Source organism: Copadichromis virginalis, linkage group LG14 (assembly GCF_057382275.1).
Source record: "Copadichromis virginalis isolate Kocher_CV1m ecotype Utaka linkage group LG14, C_Virginalis_male_GT1.1, whole genome shotgun sequence".
Classification (NCBI taxonomy): Eukaryota; Metazoa; Chordata; class Actinopteri; order Cichliformes; family Cichlidae; genus Copadichromis; species Copadichromis virginalis.
The window spans coordinates 10,550,086-10,569,551 of NC_140631.1; the positions used below are offsets into that span (position 1 = coordinate 10,550,086).

At 41.9% G+C, this 19,466-nt stretch overlaps 2 protein-coding genes across 3 annotated transcripts in view; both read left to right on the top strand.

Annotated features, from left to right (window-relative positions):
* The first annotated feature begins 104 nt into the window (after window positions 1-104).
* On the top strand, window positions 105-16,163 carry coq8b (coenzyme Q8B). Of its 2 annotated transcripts, none has more exons than XM_085479282.1 (16): window positions 105-248; window positions 777-958; window positions 1,543-1,699; window positions 1,988-2,193; window positions 3,798-3,864; window positions 4,803-4,877; window positions 6,826-6,945; window positions 7,030-7,115; window positions 9,351-9,491; window positions 9,578-9,659; window positions 11,317-11,410; window positions 11,857-11,998; window positions 12,786-12,893; window positions 12,980-13,045; window positions 13,248-13,334; window positions 15,071-16,163. In XM_085479282.1, coding segments are annotated over exons 1-16 (1,920 nt in total). In that variant the 5' UTR covers window positions 105-247; the 3' UTR covers window positions 15,377-16,163. The 2 variants fall into 2 exon arrangements, with proteins under 2 accessions (XP_085335408.1, XP_085335409.1); XM_085479283.1 differs by having other exon boundaries at window positions 1,546-1,699.
* Window positions 16,164-18,667: 2,504 nt separating this feature from the next.
* numbl (NUMB like endocytic adaptor protein) overlaps window positions 18,668-19,466 on the top strand; it is a 65,486-nt gene continuing 64,687 nt past the window's right edge. Inside the window, exon 1 of the mRNA XM_085479287.1 lies at window positions 18,668-19,093. The gene's annotated coding sequence lies outside the window, so the exon portion shown is untranslated. The remainder of the gene's footprint in view (window positions 19,094-19,466) is intronic.

The following is a 19,466-nucleotide window of genomic DNA, read 5'->3' on the forward strand; positions in this document are numbered from 1 at the left end:
CGGTTTGTAATTGGACAGACTGTTCAGATACAACCTTCCTATAGGCTGGCGTTCTGCACTACCATTCGTTAAACGAATACGCTTCCCGTCTTTCTTCACGCCTATTCACCCTGTGATTGGTTCGCAGTCAAGTTAGTCAAATTTTAACTTCCGGGTGTCGACTCGTTGCAAAATAGATCATTCCACTCTGCAGTCGTGGAAGTGGGCAGCCACTGAGATAAACCTGGAAAAATAGCGATAGGAAAAAAGTGAGTTACTTAATTTGGGAACATTATTTTGTTTTCATTCAGCACTTCTCCGTATACCTGTTGTTAACTTGGGTCTAATTTAGATACCGTTAGCTAGCTAGTCTGCGAGTCCACTAGTTACACAACCTGGATAACACCAGGAGCTAACTTAATAGCTAGTTGACATTCCCAGTTGGATGCATGTGTCGTTTTCTTTAATTCTGACATTTCTTGCAAACATACTTTGCCTATATGTGGTGTGGCTTACAGTTAGGAGGCTACACGTGACACCTCCCTCTTATAAAATGGGCAGCTGTGTATATTCAAGGTTAAACGGGGTGATGATCATCTTGCAGTTTTTGCCCAGAACTATTTCTTTTACATTTATATCTGAGGTCTCAAACTTCTACATTTTCTATAAATTATCAATTTTAGAGTATGGTGTGTGTGTGTTTGCTGTTTTGTATGCTGGCATTTTCCTGTATTGTCACTCAAACGTCTCATAACCTGTAACTTGAGTCCTCCTCTCTCCCTCCTCTGTGTTTGAAGTGATGCTGTCAGAAGTCCTGAAGGTGCTGCGAGGAGCTGGTAAAGTGGGCTCTTCACTGGTCTCCACTCAAGGCGAGCAGCTCCAATTAATGGCCTGCAACTCTTCCCTGGGAGCAGGGGTCAAAGTTGCTCAGGATGTGGTAGAAGGACTGGTTGGCACATTTATGGGTGGCAGCAGTCAGGTGAATTTAACTGAAAAATAAGCAGAAAGTAAAAAATAAGCTCTAAATGCAAAACAAGTCATACATAAAAGGAGCCATTAATGTCATAATTAAAAAACAAATAAACAAAACACTCTGTTCTTTGCTTGTCTTGAAAACAGCTGATTTAATCCCCTTTAGTTAAAGGTTGCTGCCTGCTTCAATCTGTGTGTAGTGGAAGAGGCAGACATATAGGTACTCACATTTTTGTGAGACTGTTCACTGACATTTCTGTATTCCCAAACCTTTTACTTCTGAAGGGGTAGATAAAAGTGCCAAACTCTTAACCTAACCTGATTATAAGCAAAAGTTCTAACCTATACAACATTTCATCTGACAGGCTAAAACTTGACATGTCATTGTATATTTTTTGTCTTGTTACCTGTAAATAATGACTTCAGTCACTTACTGATGCTCTTTTAAATGAGAGAGGGCTGCAAACCCACAATCTGCAAATTATAGCTACAAAAACTTGGATTACACTGCTCCCTAAACCGGCACTACAATAGTTCACTCAGCAATTTCTTTTTGTGTGTGTGTGTGCGTGTGTGTGTGTGTTTGTGCAGCAGCAGTCAGTACAGGAGGATGTGTTTCCGGATGCGGAGGGCTGGGAGAATATGGACCCTGAAGAAGCAGCCAAATGGGCTGTGGGGTCCCATTTCCCCCCTGCTGAAGGGGAGCACAGCCAAACAGAAACGGGACCTGCAGCACAGATGCACACAGGTATTACTGAGTGTTTATCGAATATCGGATGCACTAACAGAGGTTTACGGTAAGAATATAGAAATGGTATTGTTTGGTTTCCAGCATTGCTCCTTTTTATCCAGAATGTTTGCCTCAACAAATATAAAGAAACCATTTATTTAGGTACTGGTCTTTTTAAGTTTAACAAATACACATTTAAAAAAAAAGAAAATAGCATCCTTAAGGCCTCCATACCACGTGGCGTGTATATTTCAGCCAGTTATTGGCCCTTAAGTATTGTATTTTTTTTTCTTCTCTCTGCATTAGGGGTATCTCCTAAATCAGGAATGGCAGGAGGCGGCGCAGGCTGGCCTGGGCAGGGTGCTCGCTTCCTTCACAACACCTCAGCCCTCCACCGGTACTACTTCCAGAGCAGGTCTCGCCACAACACTGTTGTGGCCAAGCTCACACCTGAGGACATCAAGAAAGCCCGGGAGGCAAAGCAGGCATTGGCCAAACCTGTCAAACAGAAGGTTGGTTTGAGGACGCCCGTGTGCAAATAGTCAGGTCCAAAAGGTTTTGAACAATGAAAAGTTTTGTGGTTTTGCCTCTGTACACCACCACAATGGAATTAAACCAAATGATAAGAGTGTGACTGAGCTGCAGACGTTCAGCTTTAATTCATTGGGTTTAATAAAAGTGTTATATAGTCCTGCACGATTACTTTAGTGGCTCCTAAAAATATTTTTATTTCATTGTCAGAAAAGCATAACTCTGCTTTTACAATCATGTTGTGTGACATTCCTGCTAATGTAAAAATCTTGGCATCAATATAAAATGGTCCTCATTTACCTAAACTGAATGCTCCTCTTAGAAGGCAAATCAAACAAATGTATTAAAAAATGGTACCAAAACAGAACACAAAATCAAATTAACAGGGCTCTGCCTTTATTTTTGCATTGTGTTCTGATCCTTTTCATTAACACTTCATTGCTTAACACTTCATCAAACCTAAAAGGAAAAACTTAAATGTATTGAATGAACTGACCAGCTCAGCAATAACAAAAAGGCCCAAAAAACCCCAGAAGACAACTAAATGGTCAACGTCACATCATCTAACTAAGTTGAGGCACACCTCGACCCTTGTGGACGTATGCTTATCATCATCAAAGTCTACAGTCAAAAGATGCCTTGATGGATGGAAGTGCAGAGGGTTTACAATATGGTGCTGTGTGTGCTCTGATCAGATTCAACCAAATGTCTTGACCCAAAGCAAACTGCAGAAGCTACCAAGAGTTTCCCGATGCAGATTGTTCAATGACCATCTCATCCCAACCCATTAGAACAGCGTTTCAATTATCAAATACAAAAATGAATTCATAGAGACCCGCAAACAAACAGCAACTGGATTCAGCTGCAATAAAGGCCCGGCAGAGCAAGTAAGGAAACACAGCATTTGGTGATGTCCATGGATTCTAGGCTTCAGGCAGTTGTGTACTACAAAAGATTTTCATCCAAATATTCAAAAGAATCCATATATTCTGGATGGTCTTTATTATGTTTGTCCTGTTATGTTTGGGCCTCTGAAAATGTATCTAAAAGTGATGTGAATTCCTAAACGGTTAATGCAATACTTTTGTTAAAGACCTTGAATTTAAAAAGTCTGCACTTCATATCAGTGCATTATTTGATTCATGTCATGTGGGAATGCAAACAGAGAATGCTTATGGAGCTAACTGTATACACACATGCAGACAGATACAATTAATAATATGCATTATTGTGGATGTATATCGTTATATTACTTTGAGTTCATACATTTCATCTTATTTGAGTGAATGAACAGATGGTCAAAACCCATAATATTTATCTAATGAGTTTGTGTACATATTCAGTCTTTTTGACTTTTAGTGTTCGTTTAAATTATATTTTAATAATGATTTCTTTATGTGTGTTCTGTAAAAGGTATATATTTTTTCTTTTCCACCCACATGTCATTGTTCCCAGAGTTCACGAGGTCTTTTTAGTCCTATTTCTGCAGTAAAGTGAGATGCTGGAAGAGTTGGAAAAGAGTCAGTCACCACTACAGATATTATTAATAACATTTTTTTTCATTCACATGTTTGACTTTCTGCAGCTGAGCGACCGTGCCAAAGAGAGAAAGGTGCCCGCCACAAGAATCAGCAGGCTGGTTAATTTCGGGGGTGAGAATAATCTGTTTTTGTTTACCTGCTCAGTTTGTCTCTGGGTTTCAAATTGACTCCAGGAGCCGTCGGACAAAGATGATCGTTCACTAAAATGTCTAAGCTGGGAAACCCAAGTTTATCAAGTGGTGACATAAGAATGACTTGAATCATAACTCGGTGACCATCTTTAGTTGCAAAGAAAAAAAAAAAGGGGGTGGGGCTTTGCTTAATAAATGCAATATGTTCCATGATGTCAGGTGTGGACAAAGACACAACTGAATGAATTTTTCTTACACCACAAAAATAGATTTTAAATGAAAATTTCAGAAAAAAATGTTCAGTAAGTAACTGGAGAAATGACTCGTCAGTACTTTGAAGCTCTGGTGTTGAGTGTTTTCTTTTTTTCCTGTTAAAAAACAAACAAACAAAAAAACTTTTTGATTAGTTGACTTGTTGAGGCATGTATGGTCCATTCTGCCGTCACTATTGTTTAGTGATTTGACTGCTGATTGAAATGTTGGAGGCTCTTTTCCCCACTTAGAATCTGTGAAATTGTGCTTCATGTGAGGAATTTCCTGAATACTAATGTAACCTTGAGCCTATGGTGTGAAATCTACAAATCAATCCCATTATGAAGCCTTCAATGTAAACCTAACAGTTCTGATGAGACACATTCAGTCACTTATGGATATTCTTGGAGTCTATTAACAATACTTTATTTGTTTTCTCATTGACAACTGTTGGTTATTAGCTTACCACTGTTACAATAAAAATAAAATTCTTGCTTCTTAATCATCAGAAGTCAAGAAGAGTTAAAGGTGTGGTAAAATATGTGGGGTAGTGGAGTATACTTCCATCCTGCTACATAGCAGCAACATCTGTGTGGGATTGGTGGTTTCCTCTAGCATGTCTTCAAGGGCCCTGCAGTTAAAATTGCTTCTGTCCCTCTGCTGCAGGATTGGCGGTAGGGCTGGGAATCGGTGCCATTGCAGAAGTGGCAAAGCAGTCACTAGGAGGCAAACAAAAAGCAGGTAAAGATGTTTTACTGCTGTTCTCTCCTTCCATCCTGTAAACGAGCCTTGTGTCCTACACTCTTGGCAGATTCAGCAGACAGATGGACGCCTGGTAAACCTTGAGTTGTTTCTAATGTGTCAATACCCGATAGGCCCAGGACAGGCTTTAGATCAGATATGCTAACAAGAATTTATAACGGCTTTACAGGGAGTGCAGAATTATTAGGCAAGTTGTATTTTTGAGGAATAATTTTATTATTGAACAACAACCATGTTCTCAATGAACCCAAAAAACTCATTAATATCAAAGCTGAATGTTTTTGGAAGTAGTTTTTAGTTTGTTGTTAGTTTTAGCTATTTTAGGGGGATATCTGTGTGTGCAGGTGACTATTACTGTGCATAATTATTAGGCAACTTAACAAAAAACAAATATATACCCATTTCAATTATTTATTTTTACCAGTGACACCAATATAACATCTCCACATTCACAAATATACATTTCTGACATTCAAAAACCAAACAAAAACAAATCAGCGACCAATATAGCCACCTTTCTTTGCAAGGACACTCAAAAGCCTGCCATCCATGGATTCTGTCAGTGTTTTGATCTGTTCACCATCAACATTGCGTGTAGCAGCAACCACAGCCTCCCAGACACTGTTCAGAGAGGTGTACTGTTTTCCCTCCTTGTAAATCTCACATTTGATGATGGACCACAGGTTCTCAATGGGGTTCAGATCAGGTGAACAAGGTGGCCATGTCATTAGTTTTTCTTCTTTTATACCCTTTCTTGCCAGCCACGCTGTGGAGTACTTGGACGCGTATGATGGAGCATTGTCCTGCATGGAAATCATGTTTTTCTTGAAGGATGCAGACTTCTTCCTGTACCACTGCTTGAAGAAGGTGTCTTCCAGAAACTGGCAGTAGGACTGGGAGTTGAGCTTGACTCCATCCTCAACCCGAAAAGGCCCCACAAGCTCATCTTTGATGATACCAGCCCAAACCAGTACTCCACCTCCACCTTGCTGGTGTCTGAGTCGGACTGGAGCTCTCTGCCCTTTACCAATCCAGCCACGGGCCCATCCATCTGGCCCATCAAGACTCACTCTCATTTCATCAGTCCATACAACCTTAGAAGAATCAGTCTTGAGATATTTCTTGGCCCAGTCTTGACGTTTCAGCTTGTGTGTCTTGTTCAGTGGTGGTCGTCTTTCAGCCTTTCTTACCTTGGCCATGTCTCTGAGTATTGCACACCTTGTGCTTTTGGGCACTCCAGTGATGTTGCAGCTCTGAAATATGGCCAAACTGGTGGCAAGTGGCATCTTGGCAGCTGCACGCTTGACTTTTCTCAGTTCATGGGCAGTTATTTTGCGCCTTGGTTTTTCCACACGCTTCTTGCGACCCTGTTGACTATTTTGAATGAAACGCTTGATTGTTCGATGATTACGCTTCAGAAGCTTTGCAATTTTGAGACCGCTGCATCCCTCTGCAAGATATCTCACTGTTTTTGACTTTTCTGAGCCTGTCAAGTCCTTCTTTTGACCCATTTTGCCAAAGGAAAGGACGTTGCCTAATAATTATGCACACCTGATATAGGGTGTTGATGTCATTAGACCACACCCCTTCTCATTACAGAGATGCACATCACCTAATATGCTTAATTGGTAGTAGGCTTTCGAGCCTATACAGCTCGGGGTAAGACAACATGCATGAAGAGGATGATGTGGACAAAATACTCATTTGCCTAATAATTCTGCACTCCCTGTAATATGTGTTAAATGAGCAGTGCTTGATGATGTACCACTGCCTCAGCTTTTATGCTCCACTATCCACAGTTGTCTCAGTTTAAGGCCAGAGCTTATTTACATGCACCAGTTTAAATGAAATAAATGACTTCTGTCATGCTATGATACTCTTAATATGTTGCACCTAATATCATTACTAATACTGCTTCTGTTTACAGATGTAAGCTCCCTGCTCGACTCTCCCTTCCTGTCAGAGGCCAATGCTGAGAGAATAGTCAGCACTCTGTGTAAGGTCCGTGGAGCTGCTCTCAAGATAGGCCAGATGCTCAGCATACAAGGTACACGCTGTAACACGGGCTGCACGCAAAATGCTCTTTAGATGTCCTCACAGGATTTTTCTGACAGTGGCTTTTTCTCTTCAGACAACTCCTTTATCAACCCCCAACTGCAGAAGATCTTTGAGAGGGTCCGACAGAGTGCAGACTTCATGCCCACATGGCAGATGACTGTAAGCCCAAGACCTGTTACTGGCTCTTCAGCTATTTTCACACAATTATTTCAATTCAGTTTTATTTGCAAAGCTTGAAATGAAAACAACAGTCTCCTCAAGACTGTAAGGGGAAAGACCGTATAATAATAGAGAGAAAACCCCAACAATAGGGTGACCCTACCATGAGCAAGTAGTTGGCGACAGTGGAAAGGAACACCCCCCCCCCCCCCCCCCCCCCCCCCCCTTTAAGTGGAAGAAACCTCTGGTAGAACCAGGCTCGGGAAGGGGCAGCCATCTGCCACGACCAGTTTTATCTAATCTTAGAAGCAGGAAATTGTCAGAATATGATGTGTGAGGACCCAAGGTGCAACACAAGTAGGTGGCAGTTTTTAAAAAGGCGAGTCCTTTATTGAGCTGTTAAAAATCTCATGAGGCAAAACACAAAACTAAGCCAAATGAAACTCACTAAGGAGCTGAGATGCTAGGGAACGAAGACCAGGAAACGGACTACACCAGGGAAATGAAATGAACAGTACACTGACGAAGGACAGAGGGAGACAGATACTGTCTATAAGCAGGAGGGTGATTAGGGGAAGTGGAGACACTTCCGGGCGGGAAATCATGAATAACAAGACAAGGGAAGTTAGACTGAACATAACGCACACGAGACAAGAGACTATCACAGTAAAACAGGAATCATCTTGTACAGAAACTGACTAACACATGCAGAGCGGACAGACATGGGGGGGCTGACTGGGGAAACAAGGGGATCACAAAAAGATAATAATGAAATGTTCCAAAACCAACAAGAAGAGCCAGAATATAAGCAGACACTACAAAGGTTATAATAAATGCTAAAGAAAACTCACAACAAAATACAAGAGAGCCAAATAAAACATTAGAGAATCCAAAAAAAAACAAAGAATAATATAGTCTAAAGAAATTACAAACGCAAAACCAAGATTCTAAAAACCAATGATCCTAACAGAAACTGGAGGTCATCGAGGTCTTTAAGCCTTTAAGACATTTCTGCAGTTTAACTAATTGTTTTGTTATCTGGCTTCATGGATAGATAGAGCTGGGTATCATCTATCTGCCTAGCAATGAAATGCATGCTGTGCCTTCTAATGATACAGCCTGAAGGAACCATGTACAATGTGAATAAAATCAGTCTTGGCACAGAACCCTGTGGAACTCCATAATTAACCACAGTGTGTGACGACAACTGCCCATTTACATGAACAAACTGGAGATTATTACATAATTGTGATTCAAACCACTGCAGCACATTCCTTTCCAGTAATTTCTGACAGTATCTAAACAAAGTGGCTTTATGTCTGAATGAGCATCCTGTTTGCCTTTCCATAACAGGATTCTTACTAGACGACAAGTAATTCTATTTATACGTCACTTTGAATGCGCCACAAGTCTGAACCTCATCCTGACATGTATCCTGTCATGCATAGCGGGTGACACTGTTGCCTGTTAAATATCTTGTGCATCTCAGTTGCTCAGGTCTCTTAAAAACATGATTGTTTTTGAGCCTATAACCACTCCTGCATTGTGGCTGGTTTACCCTCTACAGCATCTACTTCTTTAACTCTCCATAGGCACTCATAAATGGATTTCAAACAATACCCATCCATCCGTTTCCTTAACCACTTATGCAATTCAGGGTTGTAGGAGGCTGGAGCCTATCCTAGCTGTTACAGGGAAAGAGGTAGAGCACTCTCTAAACCAGTACACCAGTCTATTACAGGTCTAACACAGAAAGACGGACAATTATTTGGATGCAGTATCTTGTTATGGAACTGGATTTACAACTACTTCAGCTATGTATTCATTGCTTTTATTTTCTGATGATTTCATATAGTTTTCACCTACTATGCAAAAAGATTAATGTGTAGATACTACAGCACCAGTTTGGCCTTTTATTTTCTTATCATAAAAGGCCATTTGGATAGTTTGTAAATGCCTATATTGTTGTAATAAAAAGTTGAGCTTTTCAGGCAGCCCTATGCACAAATATCTCTACATTAAGAACATTATTCACTACACTTTTTGGTGTTTTGATGATTGTTATTGGGAGGAATTGTGCGCTGTCCTTCATGTCGGATCAGTGCTGTTGTAGCAGCACGTGGTTGCCAAACACCTTATTTAAGCCTTTTTCTTACATGTGCTATAGCTCGGGATCTTTAGCATTACCCAGTGTGATGTATGACAGTGCTGCAATCTGTGTTTCTGACTGTATAGAAAGTTCTGGAGGAGGATCTGGGGCCAGGCTGGCGAGAAAAGCTCTCATCCTTTGAGGACAAACCATTCGCTGCAGCTTCTATTGGCCAAGTCCACCACGGGGTTTTAAAAGATGGTAGAGAAATCGCCATGAAGATCCAGGTAGAAGCTTATCGACACACTTGCGCAGTCTGCGTTTCACTCTCTGCATTGGACTCGACCGTCTGTTTGTCACTTATTCTTCTCAGTACCCTGGTGTGGCAGAGAGCATCCGCAGCGACATAGACAACCTGATGGCAGTACTGAAAATGAGCGTGGCTCTGCCAGAAGGTAACAACTACAGGACTCTGTAGTGTCCTTTTTGTGTCTGACTTTCCTCAGAGCAGATTCAAAATCAGCAAGATGTATTTAGTCAATAAGAAATTCTGATTTTTATTCATTTATTTATTTATTTGTAATCTTAAAACAACTGTACATTGCAAGTTTGTATACTATGACTTTCACCCATGTGTAAATCATAACCAGTGTCTCCACTATTTAAGACCACAAGGTGGTGCTATAGATGCAGGTCAAACTAGCTTTTTATCCAAGAGAGGCTTGTTTCAGACATTAATGATTCTTTCATTATTAATAAAGAATTTGCATATTTATTTATTAATTGTCTAAAATAATAAGTAATTAGTTTATTTATGTAGTTTATGTGGTTTTCAACTTACCTGTTTGAGGGCTTTCCACAAACCTTTTCAAAGTTGTGTTGTTTAAGTGATTGCTGACACCGTTATTATAGGTGCATAATGGCTTGTAGTAGCTACAGAGCATAATTGGTGCAACCAGTTGAGTGACCACGCTGGATTTTAAGCTTTTATTTTATTAACCCACAGTGGAGAGATGACAGAATATGTGATGGGAGAGAATAATTAGATCCCTGGGGACATCTGTCCATGTCAGAGTAAAAGTGCTTATTTTTGTCAGTTGCGCTCTCGTCACGCTTTAATGCCAGATCAAATGAATAACTTGACATGAGCACAGCTCCATCTGTGGCAGGTCTTTTTTTTGCTCCCTGCTTCTTTTTTTTTCTTAAGACTTCTTCTTCAGTTTGGCTGGCAGTAGATATCCCACTCAAAAACCTTTGCAGCAAACAGGATGAGTTTTATGGCTCAGTGTTTTTTCAGCAATCTGCAGAAATAATCTGTAAAGCCATGCACATCCTAGTGTTCAATAGAATGGTTGCTAGATCAGAAAATGTCAGATGTAAAAACAAATTGATCCACACACCGAGAAGTCAGGAAGGGAATTACACGGCTGATAAAAATATAATCTGTAAATGGGAGCTGTTTGCTGCGCGGAGCAAGCTCTTCGCATTTCATCCAGTGGCAGCAACACTTGCTAAAGCAAGTGGCGTTTTTGTGACTGTAGTTTTCTTTGTGCAGCTACAGTTGTTTATTTTCTTTGTGGTAACTGTACGCATTGCACTCTTTCACCAAACATCTCTCTTCATTTCTCACCCATGTTTGCACTGCAGCTCCGTGCCTCCCCTGAGCTTTCACACTGACACTCATATTGAATGTTAGGCACACTCTTTGGGGATCCTTTTCAATGTTGTCAGACACTTACAAAGACAATCGTAGCTTGTTGGTGGCAAATACTCACATTTTAACTCTGACACAGACTGTTGCCCTGTGGGATTACTCGCTCCCTATTGGATTAATTCATTTTTGTCCCAATTAACACTCTAAATAAAAAAAAAAAAAAATGGTAACCCAAGGCTTAGCTTGAATAATGCCTGGATTTTCTTTTACCTATAGCCCACCAGTATACCAAAATACACTTTTAATGCAATGCCTACAACCTGATGTTGATTTTTTTCTGTGTTCTCCCTGCTACATACTCATGCAGTATATGAATTATTTTTAGACAGAAGCTACCCTGCTCTGTTAGAAGATGACATGGTCTGTGTGTTTTCTTTGCACCATTTATTTTTCCACAGGTCTGTTTGCAGACAGCAGCTTGGAGGTTCTACAGAGAGAACTGGCATGGGAGTGTGACTATAAGAGGGAAGCACAATGTGCCAAGAAGTTCAGGTAGGTTTCTGTTGAACCCAGGCCGGTGTTGTGCTGCTGTGTACCGTTTGAGCTACACTGACGTTACAGGGTGGATTCTTAATACTTATGTCCTGGTAGCTGCCACAGAACATATACATTCAACCTAAGCTGTCTGGGTACACGTCTAGCTGATGTATTGTTTTTTATAATGTACAGTATACCAGTAGAGGTGGCAGATTATATATATTTCAAGTGTAATTAGTAAATCAAGCATCACATTTAGCATTTCTTGGTAATCTTTACTTAATTATAATGCAGGCAGTTATGGTATAGTTAATTTTAACTGTCTTTGCGTGTGATTTGAGATTGGTTTTGTATATTTTGGGTTTTGCATATTTTCCATTTTGCAAATAACCTAATCATAAATCATTAAGTTTTTTTTTGTTTTGTTTTTTTCTTGCTCTCTCTCGTACCTCGGCCTTTAGATCACTGCTGGAGGGAGATGAGTTTTTCCAAGTCCCCGAGGTGATTGATGAGCTGTCAGGCCAGAGGGTGCTCGCCATGGAACTGGTGCAGGGCGTCCCACTGGACATGTGCGTAGAGCTGGACCAGGAGACCAGGAACCAGGTGTGTTTTACTTCAACAGTTAGGTGAATTTCATTCATTTGTCAGATGTCTAGGTGCTAGGGTTTGAACTGCGCTGGAATACAAGGGGATGTTATTGTGGTGGTGATGCTCAACTGGGTTAAAAAAAAAAAAAAGAAAGAAAAGAAAATCACATTATGATGCTTCAGTTTAAAACATGCATAGTGAAGTAAAGGTCATCCAGTTTTACAGAAGACTCAGTGAAAATCATCCACGGGGCAGTCCTGGGCTGGGAAGCCTGCAATTAGAGGTCCATGACAGTCTGGAGCTCTAATTGTAGGAACCAATTAGAGCTGAAAGCCTCTGATGAGCAGGAGCAGATCGGATAGCTCTGCCCCCATACGAGGCTTTTGTTAAAGACTTACCCTGTTGCCAAGTCTAAATTTAAATATGCGTAGAGTTTGCGAGGTCTTCACCTTCCATTCGTAATTGGTAACAAAATTTAAAGCAATTTAATCATAAGTTTTGACATGTGTTGTACTCTGACAAGTGCAGATTCATATAAATCTCTCAGAACAAAATGACTTGGTGGTAAATTATTCAGCAGCACCTACAGTGCAGTGTGGAAGTGATACTCTGTGTCACTGTGGAAATATGTGTTTCAGAGCTGAGATAAGGCAACAAATTTTAGACAGAGTGGACACAGTGTGGCAGGGAATCACAGCACCATGAGAAGGCTACACAGGATAGGATCCAAAGGGTGGAAGGAAATGTCACATTGTTAAATGACAGCATGATGGTGAACACAAGCCTCTTCTCTCCACTTCAGATCTGTTCCAGCATCCTGCAGCTGTGTCTCAGGGAGCTGTTTGAGTTCAGATTCATGCAGACGGATCCAAACTGGGCCAACTTCTTCTACAACTCAGACACCAACAAGGTGGGGCAGTCATGCCATGTTTAAACCAATGTTAAATGTTAATAGGGATGTCAAATACAGCAGATTCATTCCACTCTTGTCTTTAGGTTGTTCTTTTGGATTTTGGAGCGTGCAGAAGCTACCCAGAATCCTTCACAGACGACTACATACAGGTATGATAAATCTGCCCGCAGTCAACCTCGCAACATGATTTATGCATCAAGGTTTCTCTCAATAATTTAACGTCGGAGCCTTTGGTTAAATTTTGTGTCAGCCAAGGCAAAAAAAAAAGATTGTGAACAGTCGCATGCATGTGCACACATTCAGCCTGAAAGTGGAGCTCTGTAAATAAACAAGATTGTGTTGTGTGCTCAGGTGATTTATGCAGCTTCTGTCGGCGATCGAGCCACCGTTCTTTCCAAATCCAAGGACCTGAAATTCCTGACGGGCTTCGAGGCCAAGGTAGTTTTATTTTAGTCGCTGCTGCTGCTTATTTTTGATATGCTTTATCTGTTTTTGTCTCTTTTGTGTTCTCAGTTTGTTTGCATTCAGCACTGTTTCACTGCAGCGCACAGCCCTTATGCTCTTACCCCGTTTCACTAGTCTCCCTTTTGTTTTCAGTAGATAAATGCAATATGATGCTTACCTGATTTATAACTTTGACTCATTTCAAGTTAAAGGGTCTCTTGTCATGCACCCGAGGACTGCTTGCAGAGTTGCTGCTCTGTGGAAGTCCAGTTCTAAACATTTAAGGTTGCCCTTCTGCTATTTCATCTCTTCTGTATCAAACTGCTAATGACAGTCATTTCTCTGGTTACAACCCAGAGACCAAGCAGGAGTCGTCCACAGTGTTGTAGCCCAAAGGCAGCGCTTCAGGTCAGGAGCGTGGGAGGAAATTAAGTAGAAAAAACTTAAGCTGTTGTTTGCTGGCAAACAGCAACCTGAAATAACAGGAGTTTTGTGGTCACACGATTGGAATCTTTACTCACCTGATTTGACTCCTTGCTCCTCGGTCCCCCTCAAGTTGAAGCATCATTGTTTTGACACGCTTGAGCAGATGTGGCAAAGGGAAACAGTGGATTTTACACACAGTCTTAAAATTACAGCTGCAGTAAAAGCAGATTAGAGGTGCACAAGAAGAAGATCTTGAAGAGGAGATCTAAACTACTTCCATGGCCACAGGTGTATAAGGTCAAGCACCTGGGCATGCAGACTGCTTCTACAAACATTTAAGAAATAATGGCTCAGCAAATTCCAGCGTGGTACTGTCATAGGATGCCACGTGTGCGACAAGTCCAGCCGTGAAATTTCCTCTCTGCTAAATATTCCACAGTCAGCTGTTTGTGATATTTAACAAAGTGGAAGTTAATGGTAATGAAAGCAACTCAGCCATGAAGCTGCACACCAGTGCACAAAGCAGGTCCTTAAAGACACAGATGAGTGAGTTTGGTGTGGAAGAACTTGACTTTATGGGGTGGCTGTAGCTCAGGTGGCAGAGCAGGTCAGCCACTAGTCAGAAGGTTGGTGGTTCGATCCCAGGCTGCCTCCTGGCTGCCTGCCAAATATCCTTGGGCAAGATACTAACCCCATGTTTGCCTACTGGTGGTGGTCAGAGGGCCCGGTGGCGCCAGTGTCCGGCAGCCTCGCCTCTGTCAGTGCGCCCCAGGGCAGCTGTGGCTACAATGTAGCTTGCTATCGCCAGTGTGTGAATGTGTGTGTGTGTGAATGGGTGAATGACTGAATGTAGTGTAAAGCGCTTTGGGGTCCTTAAGGACTAGAAAAGCGCTATACAAATGCAGGCCATTTACCATTTGACTGGCTTGACCTCAACCCGATAGATATTGAAGACTGTTAGCTAGGTCTTCTTGTCCAACATCCGTGTCTGATCTCACAAATGTGCTTCTGGAAGAATGGTCAAAAATTCCCATAAGCACACTCTTAATTGTGGAATATGGCTTATTAAACCCTATGGATTTATAATGAGATGTCACTCAAGTTCAGATGCGTGTGAAGGCAGACAAGCAAGTACTTTTGGCGTGTATCAGCCTATGTGTGCTATTAAAGTGTCATTTATTATATGAAATATGACTCAGTTAAAGAAAACGCATGTAATTATATATACAGTCCAAGATATCATGCATACTTAATGCTCTGACATTAACATGCCTGCTGTAATTCTTCTTCCTGCTCCACGACAGGCCTTCGCAGATGCTCACGTGGAAGCGGTGATGATTCTCGGTGAAGCCTTCGCATCCGCCGAGCCCTTCGACTTCGGCACTCAGAGCACTACTCAGCGCGTTCAGAGCCTCATCCCGGTCATGCTCCGCCACCGCCTCACCCCTCCACCTGAGGAGACCTACTCCCTCCACCGCAAGATGGCCGGCTCCTTCCTCATCTGCTCCAAGCTGAAGGCGAGAATACCGTGCAAGGACATGTTCCTCGATGTGTACCACGCCTACATGCAGCGTAGGCAGGCCGGGCATGCAGCGCAGGCTAGGGCTTAGCAGTTCTGAGACAAGTTTCTTAATTTGCCTTTCTCAGAGTGGCTCAGGAGTACAGAGACAGAAAAGAGTCACACTTAACTCCACAAGTGGAGCCACTGGATTGGACGTACATCGTGTCAGTAATAACAGACTTTGCCAGCGTGCTCTAACAAGGACCACAAATGACTTTTGCTGCTACACGTCACTCACATCAGTGTGAGGATGTTGTTAAGGATGTCCAAACACAACATTTTGGTGTGACCTTTACTTTTATGTACAGATAGAAATTAAACAATGACCTGATCACAGAGAAGTGCAGGCTTTCTGATTAGATTTTGTAAAAGTAAACACACAAAGCAAGGAGAGCTGCATGTTCTGTTTGTCCTCCCAGCTTCAGCTGGGTTTGCCTGCGAGCTCCACCTTATTTTTAAGTGGAGTGAGTATCTTCTATCTTGGGGGTGATGATACTGCCCCTGCACTGAATCACAGATGCTGCCAACTGCCGAGTCCTGTTTTTATAGAAGGCATTTTGTGCTTGCTGATGAGTTGGTGAATAAAGCTTTCACCTAAATGTGATGGCTGCCAGCCGAGATGACCAGATTATCAGATTAGTTAGAGAAGACAGTCTAATGGACCCTACAAAATAATGGCCTTGCATTATAAAGTGCACTTGGCATAAAACTCCATAACATGAAGTACCGTCAGCTCTTTTTCATGCTTATTTATTGCAAATACCTGCACTGTATCTTTAGAAGGCAGTGTGCTGTGCATGTTTTACTTTTGTAATGAAATAAAATCTGAAACAGTATTGTTTGTGTGTTTGTCACCAAGTGAGCTTTACTGGCAGGTGTCTACAAACAAATGATTCTTCCACACCCTATTGATCTTTCCGTTTCACATTTAGACCTGTTTTGGGAAATGTCAGTGACCGGAGGCCATGTTTGACCTCACCGTTTTCCTGCAATGGTCTTGTATTGACAGTTACGTGTAATAATAGTAGTTGAGCTGAAACAATGTTAGATTTGAGCTAATGGTGGCATTGATGGAGCTGTGTTTTCCAGGAACTATTTTCGTTCCAAGGCAGTGCTGCCAGTTTAGTCTGCGACCAAGCCATTAGAGCACTACGCAGCTGCCTGCAAGGCTCTCACACAATCATGGGAGCAGAAGTATTGGGCCTTCACTGGCATTATAAAAACCTGATGGAGAGAGAGAGATTGGGGAGGGGGCTTTAACTGAGTCCTTCCATTGAGCTCCGCGACGTCCTGCACAGTACAGCTGCTGAGCTGCTCCTACAGCGAGGTCTGCTCGTTCCTGCACTCTGCATTGGAATCAAGTTTATTTTCCTGAGTCTTGGAAATGGGCCGCTGCACATGTACAGAGAAGAAAAAGCACATTCTTCTCTTGTAGTTTCACGCAATGGAAAGTTGAAGTGCTTCTCTGCGTGTAAGAAGCAGCTGGCTTCAGTTTATTGGCGCAGAGTTAGCCTTTTTTTTTTTTTTCTTGGTCTCAGCCCTTTCACTGAGGCTCAACATTGGACCGGTGTGAGGTGATTTCTACCAGAACCAACCCGTTTATGAAGTGTTAAATGTGGTGCGTATGTGAAAACGTATTGTCATTGAAGGTGTCACTGTTTACATTTTGTTTGTGTGTAAAGACAAAGAGTGAGTAGCAGTTTTGGTGAAAACTGACCATGATGGAAGCAGTCTCAAACTTTCTCCTCTCCAACATTAAGTAGGATGCAATATATGATTCACTTATAAAATACCTACCCACATATGTAATAGTCAGAATTACAGCCACCTTTGTCACTAGTTTTAATCAGACCAGTTTTAATCAGGCTATTGCAGATTTACTGGTATGTTTTTCTTCTAGAATATGATGTTGAAAATGGTTTTTGACAAGCTCCAGCAACATGTTTGTATACAATCTGAGCACTGTTTGCAGCACAGTATTCATCACAGCTGTGTGTGATGTAGTTTCTGAAGTATATCGCCAGAAAAATACACGCTTAACACTTACAAACCCGGGCTGCCACTCCTGTTAGCTGAGAACAGGAAACTGAGGGAACAATTCCCACAAGCTCACCAAAACTGGACAAAAAAAGCTTGGAAAAAATCGCCTGGTCTGATAAGTCTCTGTTTCTGTTGTGACATTTAGATTATAGGCTCCATGTCCAGGATCATTCCTTTGTGGCTACAGTGTACCCATCTTCTAATGGCTGCTTCCAGCATAATCCCGCACCTTGTCACAAAGTTTAAATCATCTCAAACTGGTTTCTTGAAACTGACAGTCAGTTTAATCTGTAGTCACCAGATCTCAATCCAACAGTGCACCATTGAGAGTGAGAGCTTCCAGCTGACAAATATGCAGCAACTGTGTGATGCTGTCACGTCAATATGGACCAACATCTGTGAACATCGTGAAGGGCTAACATCTGTTTTCACGACTTTGCTGAATCTGTGCTACAAAAAATGAAAGAAGTTCTGAAGGAAGGTCTGATCTGGTGCTAGGAAAGTGTAACTAATAAAGCAGCCATGCGTTCAGTATGGACTTTTTAACATTTAACAATCTACAAACTTTCTACATCATTGCTTCACAATATGTAAAATACTGTGTTCTTAAAAATCTTTGAAGAGAAAGTGCTTGTAATCTTGGAGAAATTCAGTGTTAATTTAACTACATTTGCAAAATATAGTTAAAATTTTGTGCCTTGCTAAAATGGGCGGGTGTCCTCTTAGGGCGGAGATATCAAACTTGTGGGCCACATACAGCCCACTTTGATGTTAAGTGGGCTGAACCAGCAAACCTCCCCCTTCTGTCAGTGTAAAGTAATTTAACTAAACATTTAATTGCATTTAATACAAGAAAAAGAAGTGTAATTTCAACAGTGGGTATCAGTTGTTGTACATGAAAAAGAAATGCAGTTGTAGTAAATGAAAGACATCTGTCAGAACAAATAAACACATTTGTAAAATGACAGAAAAACGTTCTGGTAGCTCACTGCCCAGACATATTTCACATTCATTCACTGACAATGAAGCTAAAAGTGGGCTGGACTGGAGTCTTTGTCGGCCGATTCTGGCCCCCGAGCCTTATGTTTGACACCTGTGTTTTAGGGAGGCACGGGGACTTTCTTGAAACAGGGCTATAGTAAACCGTGAATCACAGCAGGTTAGATGCCGCACGGTGGCGCAGTAGAGCAACAGAACCACAACGCTGTGCTTTTTTTTTCTTTTCTGGAAAACATCAATGGGAAGAGTAGATTTGCATGTCCGGCCGTCTGTGCCAATGGGCGCACTGGGAAGGCTGGGTTAGCGGGTGGAGCCGGGGGAAGCAGCCCAGTAAGTGCACAGTCAACAACCAAAGCATCCGAGATTACTACACCGATTCCACCGAAATCAGCCCCCCCTCCCGAAACCCCGAGTCGGTGCCTTTTTGGGGAAATATCGCTTTGATTGCACGAATAAGACAGACTCCCTGCTTTTTTAATTTTTTAAAAAAAATTGTGCCTGCGTGTTTATGTGTGTGTGCGTGTGTGTGTAGGCTACGCCGACCAGGTTGTTTTGCGGCTCCACGTCGCCTCCACTCCATCGCTTTGGTACTGCGGATGAAGAGGGGATTTTTGTGAAATTACACATTCCGCCTGATTCTCGTACAGGGCTAATTTATTTGTGTCCGAGGTCCTGGATTTACACAGAGGAGGAGGAGCGGGGAGCCGATCATCCGTCGTTCTCTTGGGTGAGTTCACTGGATTCGCGTCCAATCTGGCATCCCGATTTACTGACACTTCCAGCCTTATTTAGCAATCCGGTAATGTCTCCATAACGACTGGACCCACAACCAAGAATGGAGCCATCCACTCAGCGTGCGTTTAAATTCTTGATGTAAATAGTTTGGGAGCTGATTTAATGTTTCATTGGAAGTGCACCGCTCTGATATGGACCTCGCCAGCGGGCCCATATATGTGAAATGAATGAAATGTGGCAGCCTTGGTCTTTATGATAACAGCTCACAGCTGTGATCCATCACCAAAGACCACAACTACACTGTGCCTGGACTCTGATCGACTCTTTCACGCCAACTGCATGCGCACAGGTTGTCTAATTGTGCA

Coding starts and splice junctions, on each gene's coding strand:
- coq8b (XM_085479282.1), top strand. Junction 959..1,542: donor TTATGGGTGGCAGCAGTCAG/GTGAATTTAACT, acceptor GTGTTTGTGCAG/CAGCAGTCAGTACAGGAGGA. Junction 9,492..9,577: donor AAATCGCCATGAAGATCCAG/GTAGAAGCTTAT, acceptor TATTCTTCTCAG/TACCCTGGTGTGGCAGAGAG.